The 26112-nt window shown below is 38.3% G+C and overlaps 1 protein-coding gene across 1 annotated transcript in view; it reads right to left on the bottom strand.

The window, feature by feature from the left end:
• LOC140143025 (lymphocyte antigen 75-like) overlaps positions 1–26112 on the bottom strand; it is an 80285-nt gene that overhangs the window by 47305 nt on the left and 6868 nt on the right. Inside the window, exons 7-24 of the mRNA XM_072165056.1 lie at positions 21306–21558; positions 20677–20841; positions 19473–19643; positions 18066–18211; positions 17268–17367; positions 16320–16564; positions 14983–15145; positions 13020–13274; positions 11923–12078; positions 10339–10509; positions 9689–9837; positions 7524–7626; positions 5734–5975; positions 4593–4755; positions 3532–3792; positions 2710–2874; positions 1501–1671; positions 501–646 (exon numbers count right to left, since the gene is read on the bottom strand). Of these exons, the coding sequence (XP_072021157.1) occupies positions 501–646; positions 1501–1671; positions 2710–2874; positions 3532–3792; positions 4593–4755; positions 5734–5975; positions 7524–7626; positions 9689–9837; positions 10339–10509; positions 11923–12078; positions 13020–13274; positions 14983–15145; positions 16320–16564; positions 17268–17367; positions 18066–18211; positions 19473–19643; positions 20677–20841; positions 21306–21558 (3225 nt within the window). The remainder of the gene's footprint in view (positions 1–500; positions 647–1500; positions 1672–2709; positions 2875–3531; positions 3793–4592; positions 4756–5733; positions 5976–7523; positions 7627–9688; positions 9838–10338; positions 10510–11922; positions 12079–13019; positions 13275–14982; positions 15146–16319; positions 16565–17267; positions 17368–18065; positions 18212–19472; positions 19644–20676; positions 20842–21305; positions 21559–26112) is intronic.

Here is a 26112-nt window from a genome sequence, read left to right as displayed (position 1 = left end):
ACTCAAGCACTGTGCCTTGCTCTCCCCAAACAAATGATAGAATCCATTTGCTATGAAATTGTTTAGTAAATTGTTTGCAGTGTTACCAAAACTTTTCAGTGCCAAGGCACAGTAAATTGGCTCACAAGACCGCAGTGAATGACTCAAGTAGCCCAACGTTTAGGATTTCAAAAAAACACCAAAAAAAGGATATTTGGGCACTTTTACTTCTACTTTTACTAAAAAATTCTGGTATCAATAAGTTGTCACATAACCCATTGTTATTACAATTTAGAGCTTTAGAGATTCAATTACTTTATAATTTGCTGAATTGAAAGGAAAATATGTCAAATTACAGCCGTGGCCTGACACTTGCAAAAGTAGCCCAATTTTAGGCAAGAAGCAACATGGTTTTTGAGTAGCGGCAGCGAATCGCCAAGTAGCATAATTCAAGTATATATGTATTTTTTAAACTTAAAAGCAACAATTGAAATGATCATATAAGTAATAGTAATACTCACAACAACACCATCTGGTTGGCCATTAGCCCAGCTGGTGTAGGTCACAGGTGATTCATCAGCCCATTGGAACTCGGGACTAATGTTAGTATTATACAGACCTATCCACACATCTACGGGGAATGCCTTCATGATAGCAGTCAGGAACGCTGTAGGATTGATAAAATGATAAAATGCAGCAATGAATAGCTAATAGGTACAAATATATACCATATATCCTCTAATTAATGCCCCTTCTCTAACACACGACCCTCCAGTCTTTTTGAAAAATTGAATTAAATAAATGTCCCCCTAACTTCCACTGGAAACAAACAATTTGCATACTATCTTGTGTAAGCTTACCATGATCCACACACAATCAGTAATGGCGATGGTATTGGCGAATAATACATCGTAAACACGGAAGTTATTTTTGAGTTAAGTTGAACAATGATGGTGCTATTATCTTAAATCTTGCTTGCATCTTTACATGGGGTAGACACTTGCATAGTGTTAAAATTTGACTTTTATTGCCAGTTAGAACTTACTAAAAGATTAACACAGGATAACATCTTTAATCTGAAAAAATAGTGAATAGTGCTGTGTTTTTCTGGAATTGTGAGTAACTCTGCATACATGCATAAGGTAAAAAATTACTATGTTTGGCCCACTTTTTTAACAATATGAAGTTTAACCTCCAAATGGTGTGTACATAACTTGCAATATTATGCTATTGTGGTACTTATTTAAATGTTAAAGCAGGTTTTAAGTGATACATTTTGTTTAAAATGTGTATTTTTGATTAATTAGAATGCAAAAATATAGACCGGAAAAATGCTGGCTCTGGATTCTCAGAAATTAGGGTCAGTTTTTTGTTGTTTTGTTTTTTCAAAATGAGGGTCAGTCAATGAGACCAAACACACACATTTGTTTGCCTAATGTTGCTCCAGCATTTTCTAGAATATTTCTTATTTCTAGGTTAGACAAATTATAGAAATATTATGATTATTATTATAGAACTTACATTGTAATCCCCCTGTATAAACAGTAGCCAGATCCCCATCCCCAACACTGTTATCCATACAGTATTGCCTAGCGTCTTGCCATGTCATTGGGGAATTCTGGCCAGCCAATGTGTAACAGTGTTCATCCAGTTTGAACCAGTCTGGCGGACAACCACTATCAGCATAATTGACTGAAACAAAAAAGAGCATCATTCAACATGAGACTTATGAAACATTTGATTTATAAAGAAAAGGTATTCAACATGAGACTTATGAAACATTTGATTTATAAAGAAAAGGTATTCAACATGAGACTTATGAAACATTTGATTTATAAAGAAAAGGTATTCAACATGAGACTTATGAAACATTTGATTTATAAAGAAAAGGTAAATGTGACACGATCTGCTCCATGGGGGCAAACATATGGAATAAAAAAATTAAAAAAATACATGATAAAATACACATCACAAAACTTCAGAACTTTAGAGCCACGTATGCTAGACCTTTTCAGTATCATCATCATCATTAGCTGTATTCAGCTCGCTGTAGGGCAAAAGCTTCCAAGTTGGCACCCAAGATTCCTGTCATTTGCCTTTACCACCCACCTGATATATATATGAAACTTGATATCTCATCCCTCCATCTGACTTTCCATCTACCTTGGTGTCTTGAGCCCAGCCAAGGCCTCCATTCTGTGACATTCTTTGTCCATCTATCATGTCTATTACCTGTTGATCTTGCAAGACGGCCAGCCCAATGCCATTTCTTCATTTTTATTGTGTGGATGTCAGTAAATGATAGCCTAATGTTTGTGTAAGGTAATAATTATAGTAACTCAATTTTCAAAAATGTCTCCTTTGGCCTCCATGGAGTAGATTGTGTCACAAATAAAATGAATTCATATTGGCTGCTAAGCAGACAACACCAAAAATGGTTCTTTCACTGCATATCAGTACTTTGATGATCAAGTATAAATCAATGGTATTGTGTGATACGAAATTGGCTTATATTCTGTTGCAAAAAAACATATCCAGAAATCCCAATTTTGGATCAGCTTCTTAACACCTCGAGATTTTTAGTGACATACTGCATGTTTTAGGTTGCGTAGCTGCAAAACACTGTTTTCACAATCACAGAATATTAAGCGCAGCAAAATTTAACACTGTCAGCCACGCAGGGACGCTTTTTGATGTCACTACCAACCTCACACAGGAAGGACTACTTACATTCAGGTATTTTGCAGACATAATTTTTATTCAAGGCACAGTTGTTAGCCCTCCATCCTCCTGCACCACTTGTACTCATCTCAACACAGTCACCCACAGTTCCTGGTTGACCACCAAACCAATTCACATAGTTTATCAGAGATTGGTCACTCCACATTAACATGTCTGTTGAGGTGAAAACAGTAATATACAACTTAGCAACTTATGGATGCAATACAATGGGCTATTACCGGTGATTACTGTTGAAATCCATACACCCCCTGTGGAAGACATGTCTTTAACCTCCCACATAGGGTGTGTGAATTTCAAATGAAGTCAGTAATAGCCCAATGAAAAAGAAACATAAGTAACAACAAAACAAATAGAAATTAAATCATTGTAAGTGGCAAACATATGAAGAGTTCAGATGTAATAAGTGCCATTTTCAAGCATTTGGAGTTCAGGCCCCCAACATCTACCCTATAATGCTGGCTTTAAAGATATATTTTTGGAACTATATGAATGCAAAACAATGGGCCTCACACAACTTATCAACTCCACCCTCCCTTATTTGTGTATGCGTGTGATAGTGCTATAGAAGTAAAACTCCAATGCTTTAAAATCCTCTATAGACCCCTTTTGAAACTTATCTGAGTATTTCAGTAATGTTGTCAAATGGGTTCCCCATTTTCAAGTGTATCCAGTGTTTCATAGTTACAAACACATGTGTATTCCTGTTCTACATGTTCCGCCCACACACCCACCAAATGGTACTAGTCAGCTACATAGGCCAATGCCCCCGTAAAGCATACAAGATGACAAGAAAAACAATCCATGTCTTACCCACATCCCTCTTCATGCCAGCCCACACCGTAGAAGCCGATGGGAACGCTGCCTTTGCATGTGTCATGACAAAATCCTCCTCATTATTATTATGCAGGCTTACAAGACTGGCTCCATTCATTTTCTGGCATTCCTCCTCCGCCATTTCCCATGATCCTGCTGCAGAGGCAGCATCAAATAGATAACATGCGCCCTCATATTGATCCCATCCGCTGGGACAGTAGCCAGGTATTGGAGTAGGTTCTGATGGTGGTGGTGCTTCTGTGTGATATATAAAATACAGCACAAAGTCACAAAATATTACTCATCTATATCATTCATTTTGTGATATTTCATCAACTGAATCAATCTGAAGGCACAAAGCAATATCATGAAGAGTTTTTGTCTTCACATCAATAAATTTATTATTGTAGAATATGCTATGATCATCATCAAATAGCCACACCCATGGAGTGGCCACTATATATCTTGACTACTCAAATATAATAAATAATAAGCACAGTGATTTATAGTGTGCTACACACAGGCGCAATGCCTAGACATTGACCCACAAGCCTCAGCACACTTTACAGGTTGTTGCTGACCACTACGGCCCCACATCATTCCATAAACCATTTAACAACAAATCAGGGACTTTGCTGCTTCAAGAGCGCACACCCTAGACATTCTGCAAATAACTTTCGTAAACAGGATCAGCTCCCCGAGGTTACAACAAGACAATTAGCAGTAAGTTCCTTGTCCAGGGGAATTTCAACTCAATTTTCCACAATTTTAACGATTGAGCTAACTTGACTACTTGACTGCTTCAAATGCACATTTGAAAGAACCAGTCCCTTTATAGCTGAGAAAATTGTATTTGAATAGCTGTCATTTTACACAGTAACCTATAGGGGTTATAAGCTCGTATACAGAACTTTGAAGAATTAAAAAATTAGTTATAGTTTTGATAGAATGGTATCATTGCTAAAATAACCATTTTATTTTGTGCGAACAAAATACAAATTTCATGAGCACTTGTTAATTGTAAGTTTGAACTCTAGAGACAAAGTAACTATACATACGCAGTGAATATTTGCACATGAATGGTCTCATCTCCTCACAGCTGGTATCATCCCAAGTCTCTCCATTAGTCAAAGCCACACATCCCTCACCGCTTGGTTCATCCATGCCCCAGGATGTAAAGGTCAAAGGCCACCCATCTTCCCATTCATACTCTCCTGTCATCTAATGTGAGAGACAAACAAAAAAATCTACTGAGGTGGTGTTACAAAGGTTACCTCTCTCCATGCGGGTGTCGACTACAACAATTTTAGAATTGTAAACTTTTCATTACCATATTTGGAATTGGCATAAAAAATGCATTAAATTGAGTACAAGCAAGCTAGCCTAGTATTGGCTTAGTGGCTCTTAAGAAAGCTCTTGATGATATTTTGAAAAAATATCTCAAAACTTTTTTATGTTGAAGCCTATGTCTAGCATGCAGAGCATTAATACTTTGTTAAGCTTTTTTTTTTGCCTATGCATGGTAAAAGATCAAGAGGACAATCACGGAAGGACTACATAAAGCAACTTATCGAGGATACTGGACTAGAGAGACAAGACATTAGGAACTGCATGCAGAACAGAGTTGTGTGGAGTGCCATCAGCAGAGTCCGACTAGACAAGCCGACATAAGCAAGTAAGTAAGTAAGCTTTTTACCATATTTAGAGAATAGAAAAACACTTATAATTTTATTCAATTTGACCCCTGACCTATGGACCATTGGTCCAGGGTGAGTGTTTCAGTCCTTACCAATATTCAGCCTTAGGATTAGTCAAAGGTATTAACTTATTACCATGTTTTGGACGCACCCAGGATATGTTAGCAGCAGAGATGTATACACAAATTACTAAAGTGGTAAATTCAAACGTAGATCTATATAATTATAGATTCAGTATTTTACTGACAGAGAGTACAAAAATGTAGTTTATACAATCATAATATTCTTAAAAACTTATGAAAACAAAAAAAAAGTTTTTAGTAAAGAAAATATTATATACAGAGAATCTGACCAGGTAATAATATTAAATAAAGGGGATGGCTGAAGCGGGATTTGAACCAGCGACCTCTGCTTTGCTCTACTTGTCTTTTGTAACAAAAAAATCTTACTCAATAATAATAATAAAAAATTATGACCCTTACTTTACTCTTAGAATAATTACCTGGTTTTCCATCAACCCAATCCATGATGACTCCAAACTATTATAGTACAACACAGTATTGGCAAATGCCTCTTGGTAGAGGTCTGAGAAGGAGGCTAGCTGAGCCGTCTCATTATGACATGTCTCCATGGCCATAGCATACGTCATTGGTGTAGGCTCAATACGGAAGCATGAATCAATGTACGACTGATAACCACGCTCACATAAGCTGACAAGATCTGGGTTACCTGGAAGAGCAGGATCTGAAAGAAGAGAAAAACAAACAATTTCTGTCTCTGATTAATAATAGTCAAGACAAAGTTCACAGATCAGGTGCACAGTAATTTGTTCTAACTTTCAATTCCCATATCTAACCTACTCCGCCTCCACTGATTTGACAATAAAAAATGATTTAAGGCATACTGCTACATACATCGTTGCAGACTCTGGAAAATAATTAAAATAGAACTTAATTTTGCATTCAGATTTTTCACCTACAGGAAACAAATTTGGCTTATTTCGCCTTTTACTGAACTGTATTCATGGTGTGCACAAGTCCCTACAGGTCCAGATTGACTCATTCTAGGCCTATACCACACCCACAATGATTTGATGAAGCATATAACTCACCATGCAGCAAGAAACTGTACAAATATGTAGTATGCAAACTTCAAAGGATGCATCATTTGTAACTAGCTTTCAAACAAAGGATTTTTTTTAAATATCACAATCTTATTCAATTACACCATGCAGATAATGCCTTGATAAGATGCTTACTCATACATGGACACTTATTTTAAATAGGCATATGTGTACATCCATATCAAAAGGATGCACTTGTCGGCTGCTACATGTGTCTCATTTCACATAATAACTGGGTATAAATACCAGACTCATTTCAAGTGGGGGTCACTTTATATCATCCCAAGTCACATGGCTTATTATTAATACAGAGAACATTCCATAACCATGTCACTTGGGGATGATTTGAAGTGACCTCCACTTGAGATGAGTCTGGTATTTACTCCTAGCTATTATGTGAAATGGCGCACATGTAGCAGCCGACAAGTGCATCGTTTTGATATGGATGTACACATATACTTTCACAAATCAGGAAGATGAGAGAAATGCCTCATTCTTAGGGCTCTGTGTGAACCATTTTAGCTGTCCTCCCTTATGTGCAGGGTCCAACGATTTCGCGGCACGAAATGGCAAAATTTTCTTTTGCCTGCAAAATTTGTGTTTTTATGCATAATTTAATATGAAATGTAAACAAAAACGGTCATTTTGTTGAAATATCAGCCTTTTTTGAAATGTTACAGTAATGTCAATCATTTGGTAATCTGTTTCAAACCAGTGTTGCTTAGTTTGACATATTTATCATCATACTGAAGTTGTGTCTTTACGCGTGTAAAGAACTTTGAGGAAAAGCATCCAAGTGTAAATACTAGTTGGGAATGCATGTATAGTAGGGTGAAAATAGTGGTTCCGTGATCAAATCACAGGTAATAAGATTTGAAAGTGGTATCTTATACTTTGAAGAATGGGGAATCATTTAAAAAGTATGCTACCGTTACAAATGGTGATAGATGGCGCTTTTCAAAATGGTCGCCAAAATGTCTAAAAATGGTCACAAATTGTGTGATTTAGATATCATAATGCTAAAACAATATATCTTACATGACACGGGTGTATAATTTCATATTTTCACATGTTTTTTTGTTCTTCTTCCTGTGTTTCATGTGTAAAAGTTCTGTGCAATCTCCGCGCAATTGGCTGTTTTCTAACCTTAAATTATATTCCTTACTTACCAGGATCACTTTGACAAAGATAGAGTTTATTTTCCATACACTCCACATCATCCCACTGTCCTGGATTGTCTGGGTTATTCAGCATACCAACACACTTTGTGGTCTGTACACAGAGGAAAAGGTTTGGAGCATTAGACAAAATACAAAATATGGTCAATGATTATTGATGCAATTTCAGTGTACCGCATTTCAACATCTGCATTATTGCCCAAACCATATTGCTATTCCTGGCACTGCCACCATCATCATTGTACTATAACACTATTGCACTAACACCATCATCACTGTCATCATCACTATCACCATCACCATCATCATCACCATCAGCATCATCATGATTGGCATCATCAGCATCATCATGATTGTCATTATCATCATCATAGTCATGATCGCCACCATCATGATCATCATCATCATCATCAAACCATTACCACCAACATCATCATCATCTCCATCATCTCCACCATCATCACTGTCATCATCATCATCTTATCACCATCATCATCATCATCACAATCACCATCATCATCATCATCATCATCATCATCATCATCATCATCATCATCATCATCATCATCATCATCATCATCATCATCATCATTATCATCATCACTACCATCACAATCATCATCATTGTCATCACCATCAAACACATTACCACCATCATCATTACTATCATCATCATCATCACCACAAAAAAACACTGCCACCATTACCACCACCATCATCATCAGCAGCAGCAGCAGCAGCAGCAGCAGCAGCAGCAGCAGCAGCAGCAGCAGCAGCAGCAGCAGCAGCAGCAGTAGCAGCAGCAGCATCACAATCATCATCTACATCATCATCATCATCATCATCCAGTCCTTCGTTTAAATAAATCAGTGGAGCTTAATTAATTGCTCTCCTGGAATTGTTCAGGAGAGCAACTTTGAGCACTTAAAATTACACTCCTGGTAGAACTGAGGAGCTCAATTTGAGCTCCCAATTGAACATGAAGGCAGATCGTTTTGCGTCCATATCCCATGCATTTATTATGTGGACGCAGACAAAACTTCGAAATTTAATCATTAGTTCAATAGTTGACAGGGGTCGCACTAGGTTTTAAAACCAGGGGTTCTCAGAACCCCTGCACCCCCTGAAAGTGTTAAAAATATGCGCTCAAATCCTAAGGGTTCTCTAATCTGTCAAGTATTGAATGTACCGTTTCAATATATCAGTATCAGATTTTGTGATTTTCATTTAGGTTATAATAATCATGATGTGTTACTAATAAATATAGTTAAGGCCCAGCAAAAAACGCGATCTTGCTATTATTACCAACTACCTCCCTTTTAAAGAAAGTCCCCAAGCAGTGTACTTACTATAAAAATGTTGCTTTATGCCATAAAAGTTCGCCGAATTCCACAAAATGCAATTCAACTTCGGCAAAGTGCAGAATTCAACAGCATTGCAAGTCACATGGATGAGTTAAAACCCATGTTTACTTAATAAAAATGACATTTCATTGCAAATGAGTTCAATTTTAGGCCAAATATCATGATATTTATTGAATTACTGGAGTATTTTGACTATAAAACATAATTCAAGGGCATATTTTTGTCATTTTTTTCTTCTACGGCCTCGTAATTCACCGATGGCATATCTCTACACACCACCTGTGAAGCAATTCTTTCCGATCCCTAGAATTACCAACTCACGTACGTGTCGTCATTCAGTACTGCAATAACTCATCAGTGATTCTAGACAATATCGCAATCTGTGTAATATATGCTGGCGGTGTGTATTTTATTCTTATTTTAAAATTATGTTACAATGCTACGCGAATTTGCATTTTATGTTACATAATTTCTGGACGGTCGTAAATATTGGAGATCGAAGCTTTTATTTTTCTTTCACATGTTGCAAGGAGCGCAGTGAATTGCGCTAAAGGATCAGACTTCAGGAGCGCCAAGGAGCGTTAGCGCAATTGCGCTCCTTAAAAACGAAGGACTGATCATCACAACATCAATGCCAACATCACTCAACCGCGGTGTGGTCCAAAATGTCACTGATCCCAAACTTGTGTTGCCAGTCTCCTGATGAAGGTCTCAAAGTTGTGACCGAAAATTTGAGGTACTTCTGAATTTTCTGTTGAGATCATAGGTTTAAATCAATAGTTATCATCTTACTGTATTTCCATCAGGTTGTCCATCAGCCCAATTGGTGTATGTAAGTGGTGCACCATCAGCCCACTTATATGCATCATCCATGTCATCGGTATACAGACCTATCCACACATCATCTTCAGGGAATGCCTTCATGATTGCAGTCAAAAGTGCTAGAAACCAAAACAAAAGCATCAATCATTATATTTCTATTTGTCATACAGTGACATTCCTACCGACAAGCTAACTGACAAACACCTATCAAATGTGTTTTCCACAAGAAAATGATGGGAATTTACCAACACTGACATTTGTTTCCATAATTATAGGAGAAAGGTCATTTGCAAGTATCGCTGCGTAAATAGGCAAACTTTGCTATAAAAGATATAGTTGACTCATCAAAATAACTATCATCCAAATTTAAACATCAACAGAATATTGAACATGCATTGCAAAAAAAATCAACACTAATCTACAAAAAAAAAGGATGGCAACACACTCTAGCCTCAAATGTGTAACTATTGTGTGCAAATTCACAGCTAAAGTTCTCAAGTATTAAAAAGGCAAGCATGGTATGGCACCTTCCCAAAGTGCACCACAGGTCAGCCGTGCAGGGATTTGAACCCACCACCTTGAGTTACCCAGCAATAAATAAAGGAAAGTAACAAACTTACATTGCAGTCCTTCTACATATACCGTTGCTAGGTTTCCATTGGCAATAGCACCATCCATACATTGTTGTTGAGCTCCCTGCCATGTCTGGGGACTTCCCTGACCACCTAATGTGTAGCATTTCTTGTCCAATTTATACCAGCCAGTTGGGCATCCTGCTTCTTCATAGTCAACTGAAAATAAATTGAGCAAAATTTGAAGTAAAGTTGACCAAATATGGGTGTACAAATGGCCATTGAATGGAAACTGTTTTCTCTTTGAATTCTCCTAATATCTTGAAATTAAAGAAGTCTTGTGTATATCAATAATATAAAGTGTAATACAAACTTTTGTGATATATGGAATTGATAAAAATGATGAAAAGGGATCCATTTTTGGCCAAAATGCTAAAAATCACTAAAAATATGCCTACTAATTTCAAGAGGTCATAGGTAAATAAATCAGAGGTCACAGAATAATGTTGTTACAGACTTTTTTGACCTAACATCTCAATAGATTGATAAACTTTGCATGACGCAAAAAAAAAACCATTTTAATTTCCCAAGCAAAAATTACACTTTTGCTCATCATACTTGCAAAAAAAAATCACATTTTTACCCATTAATCAAATGTATTGAAAGTGATGATTTTTTCATGGATATTAAATATCCATATCCATGTATTCTGCACACCAAATAAAAAGTTTCTATAAAACATGACATTTTTGTGTAAAAAATAAAAAAAATCATAAAATATTGTGACCGTTGCTATTGAAACAGAAGAGAATGCTATAGCGTTACAAATTTGACAACATAGCAGGAAAGATTCTCCAGACTCTTCTTAACTTTTGATATATGAAGTGTCCATTTGAAATTGAAACATTTGTCCTACAAAATCGTTGAATAAAGAATTTTTGGCAGCATGGCCTCTCTACTGCTGCATATTACATCTTTACCACTATAATTACCACTGTGTATATTGTTATTTTAAACAGCTGGAACTGAATGAAAAATATTTGATGTATTCAATGTTTTCGGTGGTAAAATTTCTTTTTTTACCACCACAACAGCTTACCCTGAATGCATAATCATAATACTATTTACAGAGTGTCTGTCCTCTGTCTGTGCGCTATTGCATGCGCAGAGTACTATTGCGGAGTATCAACGGGCGTGTGCGTGGAGTACATCTCATAGGACCATTTTCAATGACTATTTCCGTGGTCCATAAAAATAATCAATTATGGTAAGGCCTATAACCCATTACATTAGGCCTTATTGCGTTCACATTTTTTCCTATTGATTTCATCACTTTAGTAACAGCCTCCATCCAGATACCGGGGGTATTTTCAGGGTCTTCCAATGTAGTAGCAGGACACTCAGGGCTTGGACGAGGCGAACGATGGGTTTCCAGATTATGGATACCGAAGTAAGGGTCACAACTACAAAACAGAGTTGTGTCAAGTTGGATCACTGAGAGACATATGCACATATCACAGTAGTTTAAAAGGACAGGGCAGGTATATGGGTACGGGTGTTTGGTAATTAGAGATAGGCCTATTACGAGAACCACCCAACCCGAGAACCCAAAATCTAGTCTACTATACTTACAGACAGGTGCCTTGCAGACATAGCGATTGGTCATTGTACAATCATTAGTACTCCAGCCATCCTGACCATTCATTGTAACACAATCACCTGAGTCTGGCTCACCATCCATCCAGTTAACATAATCAACCAATGATTTGTCTGTCCATCTCAGCATGTCTAAATAAATAAATAGGGGATGTGGTAAATACAGGAATATGCATATAAGAGAGATAGGGAGAGAGAGAGGAGGGAAGCAACCAAAGCCACAGAGACAGAAATGAATACAGAGAGGGAGAGAAATAAGAGTGTAAGAGGAAGAGAGAGAAAGGAAGCCAATAATTGCATTTATATTCCCATAGGTCATGTAGTTTTTAAGTTAGGACCAATGACATATCAGAACAAAAGTTTTAGGCATTTTCAACTCCCCCACTCCCAAAAAAAGTTACACACAGGGTGGTTATGACACCCCTTGTATCAAAGCTTGGGATCTCCTTTATAGATTTCATACCATTCCTCTATAGGGGTCAGCTTTGTTTGTCTCAATATTTGAGGGCAAACACAGCTAGAGCTAAGTCTGACCCTCCTTAAGAAAAAATTATGACTGCAAAAATCAATGTTTGCTTTCAGGTCTGTAATATTGCAAATTTCTCCCCCCCTCCCCAAAGTTCATAACCAATTGGCTGGTAGCAATTTACCCCATCTCAAGAAGACTCACTACAGTCTGTCCGCATAGAAGTACAAACCAAATTTGCGGCATCTGGGGTCAAGAGCGTGGTTCGCTTGGCAAGTACAAATCGCGCAGCAGTTGGCGCGGCAAAGAAGCATTTACACACGCATTGCACTGAAATAATTATTCTCATGCCTCCAGTTTCCGAGGTCTATTTACTTTGTACTTCTATGTGGACAGACTGTATGTCAGGAAGGTTATAGATGTACCTGAATTAGTTGTAACATTATTTATTGTGACATGTCTGATGACTGGCTAGTGTCAAAATAGTTCTCTGATCCTACTTCTTATACATCACATATTGGCTTCTCTTTTGTAATCCATAAAAAACTTACTTTGCAAAACAATTCCCAAACAACAAGTTTACATTCATGTGACAAACTACACTTACACATAGAACGTTCCATGCCCAGCCATACACTCGACCCTGGGAAGGCAGTCTCTGCTCTTTGTCTGATGAAATCTTCTTCACTGTTGGTATGAACACTAGCCAATTCAGCTCCATACTTGCTTTGGCAATCATCATGAGCATCACTCCAGGATGCAGCCATGAGTTGGTCATCAAATAGATAACAGTTGCCGCCCATTTGTTCCCATCCACTGGGGCAGAAACCTACGGGAGGTGCTGGAGGGGCTGGTGGTGAGGCTGTGGGTGGGAGAAAAACAATAATGTTATATCACCAAATAGATTAACAGTTGGTGCCCACTTGTTCACTTGTGGGAGAAAAACAAACAATGCTAGGTCATCAAACAGATAACAGTTGGTGCCCATTTGTTCCCATTGTTGGAGCAGAAAACTGTGGGAGGTGCTGGAGGGGCTGGTGGTGTGGCTGTGGGTGGGAGAAAAACAAACAATGCTAGGTCATCAAACAGATAACAGTTGGTGCCCATTTGTTCCCATTGTTGGAGCAGAAAACTGTGGGAGGTGCTGGAGGGGCTGGTGGTGTGGCTGTGGGTGGGAGAAAAACAAACAATGCTAGGTCATCAAACAGATAACAGTTGGTGCTCATTTGTTCCCATTGTTGGAGCAGAAAACTGTGGGAGGTGCTGGAGGGGCTGGTGGTGTGGCTGTGGGTGGGAGAAAAACAATAATGTTATATCACCAAATAGATAACAGTTGGTGCACACTTGTTCCCATCCATTGGGACAGAAACCCGAGGGAGGAGCTGGAGGGCTGGCTGGTGGTGAGATTGTGGGTGGGAGAAAAACAAACAATGCTAGGTCATCAAACAGATAAACAGTTGGTGCTCATTTGTTCCCATCCGTTGGGACAGAAACCTGAGGGAGGAACTGGAGGGCCTGGTGGTGAGGCTGTGGGTGGGAGAAAAATGAACAATGCTAGGTCATCAAACAGAAAACACTTGGTGCCCATTTGTTCCCATCCGTTGGGGCAGAAACCTGTGGGAGGTGCTGGAGGGGCTGGTGGTGTGGCTGTGGGTGGGAGAAAAACAACAATGCTAGGTCATCATATTGATTCTCATTTGTTCCCATCTGTTGGGGCAGATACCTGTGGGAGGTGCTGGAGGGGGCTGGTGGTGAGACAAGGATAGGTTCTCATTTGTTCCCATCCATTGGGACAGAATCATGAAAGAGATGCTGGAGGGACTGGTGGTGAGGTTGTGGGTGATGAAAATAACAATGCTAGGTCATCAAATAGATTCTCACTTGTTCCCATCTGCTGGGGCAGAATTATGAAGGAGGTGCTGGAGGGCTAGCAGTAAGTAACAGGTAGCATGCTGGAAGCCTTTTTTGAACACCTGTTATTACCACCTATGCAATCCTCTGCCCAGTAGCATGGTACAACCAAAAGTTGACGTCGGGAAAGCAAAACACTGATATGTCTGCCCGATGGGCAACTATATTTAAAATGACAGATATGATTACCTGATAAATACCTATGTGAACTATCAGGTGCCCCTCCAACAAAAGTACCCCGCACTGCCTACTACGCCTTGTCTGGTCACTATCGTATCATTACTTCATCAGGGTTTAGGAAAAGAAATATGTGTAAAGAGCAGGGCAAGTGATATATCAAGTTGGGCAAGTGGATATTTACTGTATAGCGGGTAGATTTTGGGGGTAATTTTTGTGCTTTCATGGTCGAACAGGCAGCTTCAAATTTTTAACCCTGCAAATATATTTACTACACATAGTACTCAATGCAAATATGTTTCGAAACATGAATTAGGCCTATACATCCACTAAACTGTCCAGAATTAATAAAATTGCAAAAAATTAACCCAACGAAAATTTCCCACTACACATCAAGTGGAATTGCGTAATGGACAATTGAAAATTTCAAAACTCGGTGAGTCGTGACAAATTGCGCATGTAAGGAATTCCACACTACTTACCAGATGTGTACTTGCAAATAAATGGCTTCATCATAGCACAATCAGCCCCATTCCAGTATCCTTTGGCATCCACATGCACACACTCCTCACCGTTAGGTTGATCTATGCCCCAGGATGTGAAGGTCAAAGGCCACTCATCTTGCCATTGGTATTGCCCAGATGTCTGATAGTGATAACAATGATAAATTTATTTTTAAATAGCATCATCCTTGTAAGTGCACTTTTACAAGCATTAAACTTAGCCCCTTGTTCTCAGTTTGCAGTTCAAGATCCATTCAGTGATTTGCTTATTTGGGAAATCATCAAAATTTATTTCCCTGGCTGTTCAATAGAGGCAATAGTAATTCAAACCTACAACTCTATCCAGCTTTGAAAAAAAAAGGTTTCCAACCTTGAATTACAAGTAATTTAGGGTCTATAACTTCTTTTTTTTTAAATTCTTTTAAGATCAAAGACAAAATAAGATATTTACAAGAAGCTGTAATTACCATAAAACCTTGTCTACAAGCATATAGAGTGTTTTTTATGAAAGCTAAATTGATACGAAACAAGCGTAAATATGCCGATACGATAGATTGGTTTTGCCATAGTACTTGTTTGTATATACTTGTATCGGTAATTTATTTGCTAAAACTCCATAATGTTGTAATTGTGTCGATGGATGGCGCATGGATTCATTTAGCTTTCATCAAAAGCACTCTATATGCCTATAGACGAGGTTTTACGGTAATATCTCTAGTTATTACGACTCAAGATTGAAGGAAGCTTTCACATTGAAGAGCACCATCATCTGTCATGACCTGTATATTTTGACCTGAAAACATACACATTAACCCCTGGTCACATAAAAAAGTTTTCCTTGTTGATTGGTGGCATACTGTAACGAAATCTCAATTTAACCCTTCAAATGAGTTTCCCCCTCAAATGAGTTGACCCTTTGTTCATGGATTATCAATATTTCCCCAGGTAATTTTACCACTAGTCTGCCCTGCAAATAGGCCACATTCATACCTGTACTGCCTGTATAGCTGGGAGGTGCAGGAAGTGGAATGCACCACCCAAATCCACTAAATGGTCCACTTATTGTCTCACCTGAACTATATATGTTCATACATGTAGTAACCATTTTCTCTGTCAATCCGGGTGGAGCTGTTTCTCGGGACCTGTTAGACCTGAGGGGATGCTACTTGGTGGAAGTTCAAGTTTAACCTTTCATTTGCGACTAAATTTAAGTTTGTAACCACATCTACATTAAAAGTTGTACCAAGTTAAAAATGGGGATTTATTTTGTAACCCTCCCTGCATTTTCTATCTTTCCCAGCCTCATTGATACAAACCTCTTCTGTTGCTAACCCAACCCACATGGAATCCAATCTGTTATTATACAGCACAGTCTGGACAAATGCTTCCTGATATCTGTCTGTGACGGAGGCTAATTGTGCACTCTCATTCTTGCATGTTTCCATGGCCATATCGTATGACATGGGTGTAGACACCACACGGAAACAAGAATCAAAATAGGATTGATAGCCCTCACGGCCGCAGTTGCTGATTATGTCTGGGTTACCAGGAAGGTTGGGATCTGGGGATTACAAAGAAATAACATTAAAGTTAAAGTACAAATGAGCAAAATTTCTGAATACCTTCTACTGCATGAGATGCATAGAATGTCTTATAGCCAAAATATTAAATTCTCGATCATGAGAGCCAACTTGGGTGCGCAGAGTTATTTGCGCCGAGCGTACTACGCAATTACCGGCGCTTACGGCACAAACACAGCTTTTGAGAATTGACCAATCACACGGTCGTTGCTAGGCTAGGTCAAGGTTCGGTCATGCAGGTCGCGCGATCGTGTTATTCTATGAAAAGTACACTGACGCAGAAGGTACATCCTCTCATGATCGAGAAATTGTTATTTTGGCTATAACAGAAAAATGCAATATTTTAAGCTTAACTTGGAAAACAAAAAAGTGATTATCATTGTAAATGAATCTTTTTGGAATGCTAAGTACACTTAAACTGAATTATTTTTCACCAGAAATGTATTTTTCTCCTCCTACCAACCTGGATGATTATGTGACTGTATAGGTGTAATTTTGTTGCGGTTCTGTGTGCGCCACCATCGGGAGCGATTTTACTGATTCTGAAGCTTTTTTGACTCAAAATTCACTTCTAATAAATGCTCCTTGTTTGGAAAAATGCAAATGCTCCCTGGCATTTAATACAAACAATGCAGTATATGTATGAAAACAAACTCATTGTAAGTTTACAATGCCAGTCCTTACCTGGGTTGCTTTGGCATAGGAAAGCATTCTGGACAGTGCACTCATCATCATCCCATTTGCCAGGGTTCTCTGCTACATTCAACATTCTAGCACACTTATTCTGAAATAAATAAACATTTGAAAAGTATATTACAAAGCAGCTGAAACAAAGCATCTTTACAAAGATACACAAAGTACCACCTGCAATACAGAATTAAAATTGCACCTCTGAATATATCGATTGATGTATTTGATTAGAGTTAGGGTAATGCTAGTTTCATACTTTCTGCCACTTGCTGTTGAGCGGTGTGACACTTCATTGTGCCGCTTGCAATATTCAGCAGCACCGCTATGTGCTCTTTGGCCAAAAGAGAGGCACCACTCATGAGTTGACTTCAATTCAACTCCTAGCAATCTGCCACTTTGGGCATAGCCGTACAACGATCAATATATCTGCTTGCCAGTGGTCACTGCTAGCATTTCTTATGCAACTGAGCAGTGAAGCAAAATTGTTATCAGAGTGGCAAAGCAGCAAAGTATGAAACCATCATTAGGCCTAGGATTATGGTTAGAGTTAGAGTTATAGTTATTCACATTGTTCTGTCAGCTGGAAAGAAAGACCACCAGATTCTCTCTCTATATATATTCTATCTAAAAACACCTGTCTTAATCATAAGTGTTTGAATTTTTATTAGTTGAATGCAATGAGTTTGCAAGTAAAATGTTAAGGTAATAATTCATGCCCATGTTCACAAACCTGAGTGGGTATCTCTTCATAGCAATTTATTTATTAAGTCATTATATGTATTGTATACTTACTAGGCCACCATCTGGCTGTCCATCAGCCCATTCTTGGTAAGTGACAGGTGAACCATCAGACCATTGGAATGTAGGATCTGTGCTGTTTGTGTACAGACCAATCCATACATCAACTGGAAAAGCTTTCAAAATGGCCGTCATAAATGCTGTGTAATTACAAGTTCAAAACAGACACAATATGAATATCTAGTCATTAATTTCCTAGACTTCTCCGTAGTCCACTTGCCAATTGTGCACTACTCTGGCTATTACATTTAAGCTTAAAACTCTGATTTAATTAATGAGTGCACAATTGATAGATTTTCACAACTGATCTTTTCAGTCACCGTCACGCCTCTGTTTGTTAGCTTCCCAAGTGGACTACTGACTTTGCCTTGAGAGTTAGGCCAATTTCTGGCCTAACTAAAATTGGTGATGATGTAATGCATCTTTAAAAATGAATCTGGCTTGTGATTGGTCGCCCAGATCTCGTTATTGTTTAAATCCTCCCGACGCGTACTGGTACCATTATAACTATACATGGTACACAACTATCTAGGGAATGCGGCGCTTTTGTGCTGGTGGATGAACGTATGCATCTAGCGCGTATTGTACCACCATGCTTAGTCTTGTGGTTAGATTTTATTGATAAACAAGTATGATTGACAGTGTGTGAGTCCCGGGGTAAAGTTTTGCTTAAAAGTGAAAGTCCATAGTCGGTTTTTCGGATAATAAACTGGCAGATTCTAAAATTAGAATTGTTCAGTATTGAGTGTATTATGATATGTTGCATTAAATAATATAAGCCTACGTAGGGCCTATACTTTACTTTTACTGTCACAAATATAATTATATAGCCTAAACTATTTCATAACCATTTTATACTAGTATTTTGATGTAGGCCTACTAAATATCAGTATAATTTCGAGTTCAACTGAATGCGTTCATCATGATTAATAACATTTTATTTATCAAAAATCGACTATGGCATAGTCTATTAATTTCCAGGTTTATAACATACACTAACATACACTACTGTGCATTCCGCCTTTGTTTCTGTTCAAAAATTCTGTGTTCCCCTGTTTCTGAAATTTCTCCGTTCAGATTTTTCAAAGATATCAATTTTTAAAGTATTCATTTCCCAAAAAACGTTTTCACTAAAATTGAAAGAATCCATGCAATCTGCAATACAATCCATGCAGAAAAAAGTATAGAAAATAGACCGTAGGACTTAAATTATTAATGAATTCATCTTTGCGCCGCGTAATTTAATACCTAAAACTGCATATTTGAACTTTTGGGGGAAAATGCGCACATTTTGGGAATATTACGGACGGGTGCACAAAATTTGGCCTAAAAAATCACGCATTTTCCTGGTGCTTACGTGTAACCAATGACCGCTTTCTAAGTAATAATATTGAGACTTACATTGTAATCCAGCAGAATTGATGGTTGCCAGGTTGCCATCACTAGCACCAGTCTCCATACAGTATTGTTTAGCATCTTGCCATGTCATAGGTGAACTCTGTCCAGCCAATGTATAGCATTTATTATCAAGCTTATACCAGTCCAATGGGCAACCACCTGCATCATAATCAACTGTGTAGAAAAACAACATCAAACTATGTGAGAAAAACTACAATGCTTGACAATGGACAACCACCTGCATCATAATCAACTGTGTAGAAAAACAACATCAAACTATGTGAGAGAAACTACAATGCTTGACAAAAACATAAATAATGAAATCTTGAAAATAAAATGTCTTAATCAAACTATGTGAGGGAAACTACAATGCTTGACAATGGACAACCACCTGCATCATAATCATCTGTGTAGAAAAACAACATCAAACTATGTGAGAAAAACTACAATGCTTGACAAAAACATAAATAATGAAATCTTGAAAATAAAATGTCTTAATATTTCTGTGATGAAACCATAATAGTCCATTTTGTCTTCCTCAAGAGAGTGATGTCAGTGCTTTGGTAGGACCATGTACACGCCTGTGGTTTTGAGTCAAACTGTGCAATTCAATAATACACGCACTGGAGCACACACTGACGTCACTCTCTCGAGGATGCGAAATTGACTATTGATATATATTGAATATTGCATGTTGTAAGGCTCTCACCAATTCCCGGGTACAGAATTCCTACCCGTCCTTGGCCTACCCAGATCAAAATTCCAGTAACAGGTTATCGGAATCCAAATAAATAAATAAAATTTAAATAAAAGAAATCATAAACCCTAAATTACTTGCTAATCAAGGTTGGAAACTGGAGAAATACTGCAAAAAAATTATTTGTATGTTTTAATTACTTTTGCTTCTATTGAACGGCTAGCAATGCATACTAATTCAATATGTCCCTGGCTGTTCAATAGAGGCAATAGTTATTAAAACCTACAACTCTATCCAGATGCAGCTTTGAAAACAAAATGGTTTCCAACCTTGATTAACAAATAATTTAGGGTCTATAACTTTTTCAATTTTCAGGGTTGCTAAGTACACCATAAACTGGATTTGGGGTTGGTTTTTTTTTTTTGGTTGTTTTATTTCTTGTTTTTTCAAGGGTACCCTTTAGGTGAGAGCCGTAACATGTTGAAATCATAACAAACTATGTAGACTTACAAACAGGTGCTTTACAGAAGTATGGGCTGTTATCATTACAATCATCACTCTTCCACTGGCCATTATTCAACAGGTCCATCTCTACACAGTTTCCCATGCCTGATGGTTGACCATCCATGAAGTCTACATAATTCACCACAGAACCATCACTCCACTGAAATTCACCTGAAATCAAATTTAGAGGGTTTTTATTAAAAGTAGGTGATGAGACTGATAACATTTTCAAATGTGATCACATTATTCCAACCCTTATAATGTCTTCACTCGCTGCCTATGTGCTAACAGATTAAATACAAGATTCTTCTTCTTGCATTAAAATCACAAATTGCACACCAGGGTCTTACATGTAGCTAAGTAGGATTTGACAAGTGCCTGTCATTGTCATCCAAACTCCTTGTCAAAAATTTGACCTCTACATCTTTAGGGGCCGGTTCAGTCAATTCAAATAGCTATTGCTATGCCTTGATTTAATAACCTGGTCTTGTTTTGAGTTCATAGAACTTATTCAAGCATTATGTTAGCCATAGCCATTCACTAAAGACTGCATTTTTTGAGCATAAAACAAGCAGACCATACCTATCTGCTAAAGTAAAAGTTTTTGGTGGCTCTGAAAAGAGCCGTTTACTCACCATCCATATCGATGTCCATACCAATCCACATACTAGTAGCTTGAAACACTGCCCCGTGTACTTTCACCAAATCTCTCTCATCATCGCTGTGTATGCTAACTAAATGACTCCCATAGAGTGCTTGACACGATTCGTTAGCTTGGGACCATGATGTGGCTCTCATGTCTGGGTCAATTAGATAACAGTAATCTCCAAAACGTCCAAAGTTTCCAGGACAGTAGCCGGTGTGGGTGTTGGTGCTGGGGAACCGATACTGAAAATGGAATATAGATTAAAGAAATAAGATATAGTTAGATAAAAACAAATAAATAAATACACTGCAACATCTTCAGAACCATGCAGCTGCAGACTAAATGTTGTGTGCTAAGAAGCTGAACAATCCTTCCACTTTTCAAGAAATTCCGCATCCAGCCAGTTAACAATTATCCACAATCATGCACAAAAATGTTAGTACACTTGATGCATTTCTGAAATCCTTTGACCATTTGCTCAACATTAATAATTAGTGGATTGGAAGATGATTGTCCTCTTAACAAAGGAGTTGACTTGTGATGTCATTGCCTGGCAGCATGTGCGCACATCATCACAATTCCCATTGTTCCTTGCCTGTTAGTATGCGCGTGCATCATATTTTGTTCAGGGACTGTGATTTTAAATCACAATTACAGAGATGTCACAGGCTGACCCAAAAAATCCTGAACTTTGCGAGCGTGAGCGAGCGCAATGAGCGAAGCTCTCGCGCAAGAACGGAGCCGGGGGTCCGGGGCTCAGCTTAAGGGCCCCGGTGGGGTCCAGGGGCGAAGCCCCGTTAGGGGTCGAGGGGGCGAAGCCCCCCGAAGCCAGATGGTTTCTGCACATTTAGCACCACAGTAAAGTCCATTTCAGAGGGTAACAAGAACAGTTCAAAGCGCCTGGCTTGTTCTACACTTTTAATAAAAAGTGCTTCCTTCTTCCAGAAAACATGCTTTAAAGTTTTCAGTTTCCTATACTTTTATGTACAAGAGACACTCTTAAAAAAAAGTTTTTTGGCTTTATTACATGGACAATATGGGTGATGTTGATATATATATGAAGCAGAAAGATAAGACAATAATTAACCTTTTTTTGTGCTTGGCATCCACTGCCTCCCCCACCCCACCCCACCAAGCGGCAGATACCCCACCATGGGCCTTGACAGTAGTTAGAATTTCAGGACGACAAACATTTTAGCAGATGTAGCACCCCAAAAGAGACCATTTTTGACATAAAAACCTGTTTTAGACATTTTTTGGAAAAAATGCTTCCTTCACCCTAAAAAGCTGGTTTTAAATGTTCAGTTTCCTATACTTTTGTACATGGGAGACATTCTTCAAAGTCCTTTTTTGGACTAATAACATGGCCTACATGACCGAAATTGATATATATAATGCGCAATTTAAAAACAATGATTCATTAAATTTTTGACCCCCCCTCAACTTCGAGTGTGTGGGGAGGGGCCACATGGGGGGGGGGGGTACTAGTGTGCATGTAGAATACATTTTATGATAAGAGTAATTTGTAACATATAGACTGATGTCACTAGCACTACAAATTGGGACTAAAATAGTAGGCCTATCCCAAGGGAAATACATAGGTCTACACCACAGAATTAGAGAAGGAGAACCGGGACTCCCTATACCGCCACGTACAATCGCGCCGTCAGCTATATGGGGAGAAAATTGGGGTATTCGGGTCCTTGCCGACAGTCTTGTGGAGACGAACGAAAACAATTCTGCGTCTCATCTGAAGCGTCTTGGTACTCGCGTGCAGGTCGCATAAAGTGCGTCTCTCAAATGCGCCCATCATCCATGTCGCGCTTGCAAGACAACGAATGCCTCGAGCGTATTCCGAGGGAAACCGAATACCCCCAATTTTTGCTCCATGCCTGTATCAAGATGGCGGTCGAGTCCTGGTTCTCTGGTTTTAATTCTGTGGTCTACACACACTCACCCACCCCCCAACTACCCCCCCCCCCCCACCCCAAGTCCACCCCGACAGCCACTTAAAGCCAAAGGATACAGCTAAAAGGTTCATATCAAACCTGTTGACCCAAGTTTGCTTCCATTTAAACTTAAACATGACTAGCGAAAATCCGGAATTTTTTTTTTTAATCCCCAAAATCCGGAAATCCGGATAAATCCGGAAATGTGACATCTCTGCAATTAAGGGCTATTGAACAGTGTAGTGGTTGTATGCAGCTCACTCAAGAATATCGATATACCAGTCCCTTGCCTTTGTTGATAAACATTGAGGTCAATTCATCTATGCATCCAACCCCATGTGTCTTGGAGAGGGAGGGAGGGAGGGATGGAGGTGTGTACACTTATGCAAGCACAAACTGTTAAACTATATGAAAGTGTGTTTTTCCCACCTTATCTACAATCCCCTTTAGTCTTTTTTAAAACATCAAGTATCTTATTAATGAATGTTTTCACATTGAGGTTCAAATGCAGCCATTTTCAAGTCGCAGGACGAGTCCACGGACACTTAATTGGGCTACCAATCCCCGGGTGTGGCAACCCTAAGTAATACCGGCACACTGCCCCTATGGGCTATTCCAGGTAAAACCCATACACCCCCTATGGAAGACATGCCTTTAATCTTCTACACAGGGGCTATGAGTTTCAAATGATATTACCTGAATGTCCTGTGTGGCAGATTTAGGTCATGTCTTCCATAGAGGGTGTATGAACATTAAATGGAAGAGCCGTATAATGAATCAGGGGTTCATTCATATATTTTCATGACTAAACGATTGTTTATACCCGACAAACGCAACATTCTGCTTGCTGTTATTTTCCTCCACAACTAAAAATACCATCATTTTAGACTAAAAACTACAAGTTCCTTATCATTTTTTTAAAGTTTTTCCATCGCTAATTGTGATAAAACGTTTACTTGCTCAGTTTGTCGTGTTTGGACGTGCACGAACATTGCGTATATCACTTGTGTTTTGCGTAAATAGGCGCGTAATATCCTACTCGCGAGCGTCCATCAGTTCTCGCACGGCTTGTTTACGACCGGAAATGCCTGTCTATCGACCAATCACGCATGCTGTTATATAGCGCATATGTATAAACCTATAATAACCTACCTAATGTGTACTTGCAGATGAACGGTCTCATGTCAAAACATCCTGTAGCATTCCATGTTTCTCTATTCGTCATGGTAACACATTCCTCACCACTCGGCTCATGCATACCCCAGGAAGTAAAGGTCAAAGGCCATCCATCTTGCCACTTATAATCACCAGACATCTATACAAAATATATCAAATAGAGAACAATGAGGTCAAAGGCCAAGATTTTATATGTCAAATATAATGGTGGGGCAAATAAAGAAGACAAGAAATGAACGACAGTGTCGAAAACATATTTGTTAAATGCTTATATTCAAATAAGATGTTCAATTTGAAAAGAAGAATCAAATTGAATCCTAGATTTTGCCCATGGAATCACTGAGAGTTGAATCAATGAGGTAAGCGATGTATTCCAACCACCGGATCGAGAATGATTCCCTAACCCTAACCCTAACCTAGAGTCCGAAGTTTACCGTTTTCTATTTTCCGTGTTGTAATCCGTGTTGTAAAATTTGTAAATCCGTGTCATGAATAAAGCTTAAAATGTATAAACAATGATATTATTGTCACAATAAAGTGTTAAATATCTCGATCAATATGCTCTGATTGGAATATTCTCACAATAATAAGCTGACTATTACGATGTTTGGAGGGATATAGGGGGTTCATTTACATACACAACTCATGATTGTTTTTAACATTTATTTCCTTTATCTTTTAACAATTTTTGTCACATCATACAAAAATGTAATTTTCCGTGTTGTACCTCCGATTCCGTGATTTTCTTCAGTTTTCCGTAAAACGGAAAACTTCGGACTCTACCCTAACCATTCCCTAACCCTAACTCTAACCCTAACCCTAAATTCTTGATCCGGTGGTTGGAAGACATCGCTTACCAATCAATCAATTGGTTAGAACAGTGCATAATACTAATATGAACATTCCATCAAGTCATGCATTGCAGCTGTGCTATACTGTCTAATATAACACCAACCAGACTTTTCTACTTTGAGAAATAATATTAGCCTTTGAATTTGGGTCATGTTCTTTACGAACAAGCATCAAAGTTTGCAAGGTTCTAAATAAGATGCGCACTGAGACTGGCAAGAGAACTTTCCTGTTCAGGGGGGCTAAGGCCTGGAATGATCTTCCCCGAAACATCAAAAATCCCCTTCCTGTCAATGCAAATGTCTTCAAGAATATAAATTATATACCAACTTGCAATAATATCTCTTTTATGTAGCACATTGTAAATGTAATTATCATATGTTATTTAAATTTCTTGTACCTAGTATGTGTATAATTTATATGGTATTAATTTTATGACTTTTATGTATATTTTTAAATACATGTTTGTTGTTTATCTGTGTTGTATCCTGGGCAGCAAGGGAGAACAGTGCTGGTCACTGATTGCATGTCCCAGGTTAAAGAAGAAATAAATAAAATAAAAGGTTCATGATTCAGATCCAGAAGTATACAATTTTGCCCCCCCCCACCAAACATGGCAGAGTCTTTTTGATAAAAGGCCCATTCAGTGATTTGCTCATCTGGATGATCATAAAAATCAGATTTTGATACCTTTGTCATTGTCATAGATGTTGCTACATGTATTTAAATGGGGCTTCAACTTCGTTAATACTGCTGTTTTCTTTGTTTTTCGTCAAATTTTTCATTTCAAAAATAAAAATTTTAATTTTTTTATGCCTGCGC

This window comes from Amphiura filiformis, chromosome 20 (assembly GCF_039555335.1).
Source record: "Amphiura filiformis chromosome 20, Afil_fr2py, whole genome shotgun sequence".
Classification (NCBI taxonomy): Eukaryota; Metazoa; Echinodermata; class Ophiuroidea; order Amphilepidida; family Amphiuridae; genus Amphiura; species Amphiura filiformis.
The sequence above is the reverse complement of the archived record's forward strand: the minus strand, read 5'-3'. Positions and strand labels throughout refer to the sequence as shown.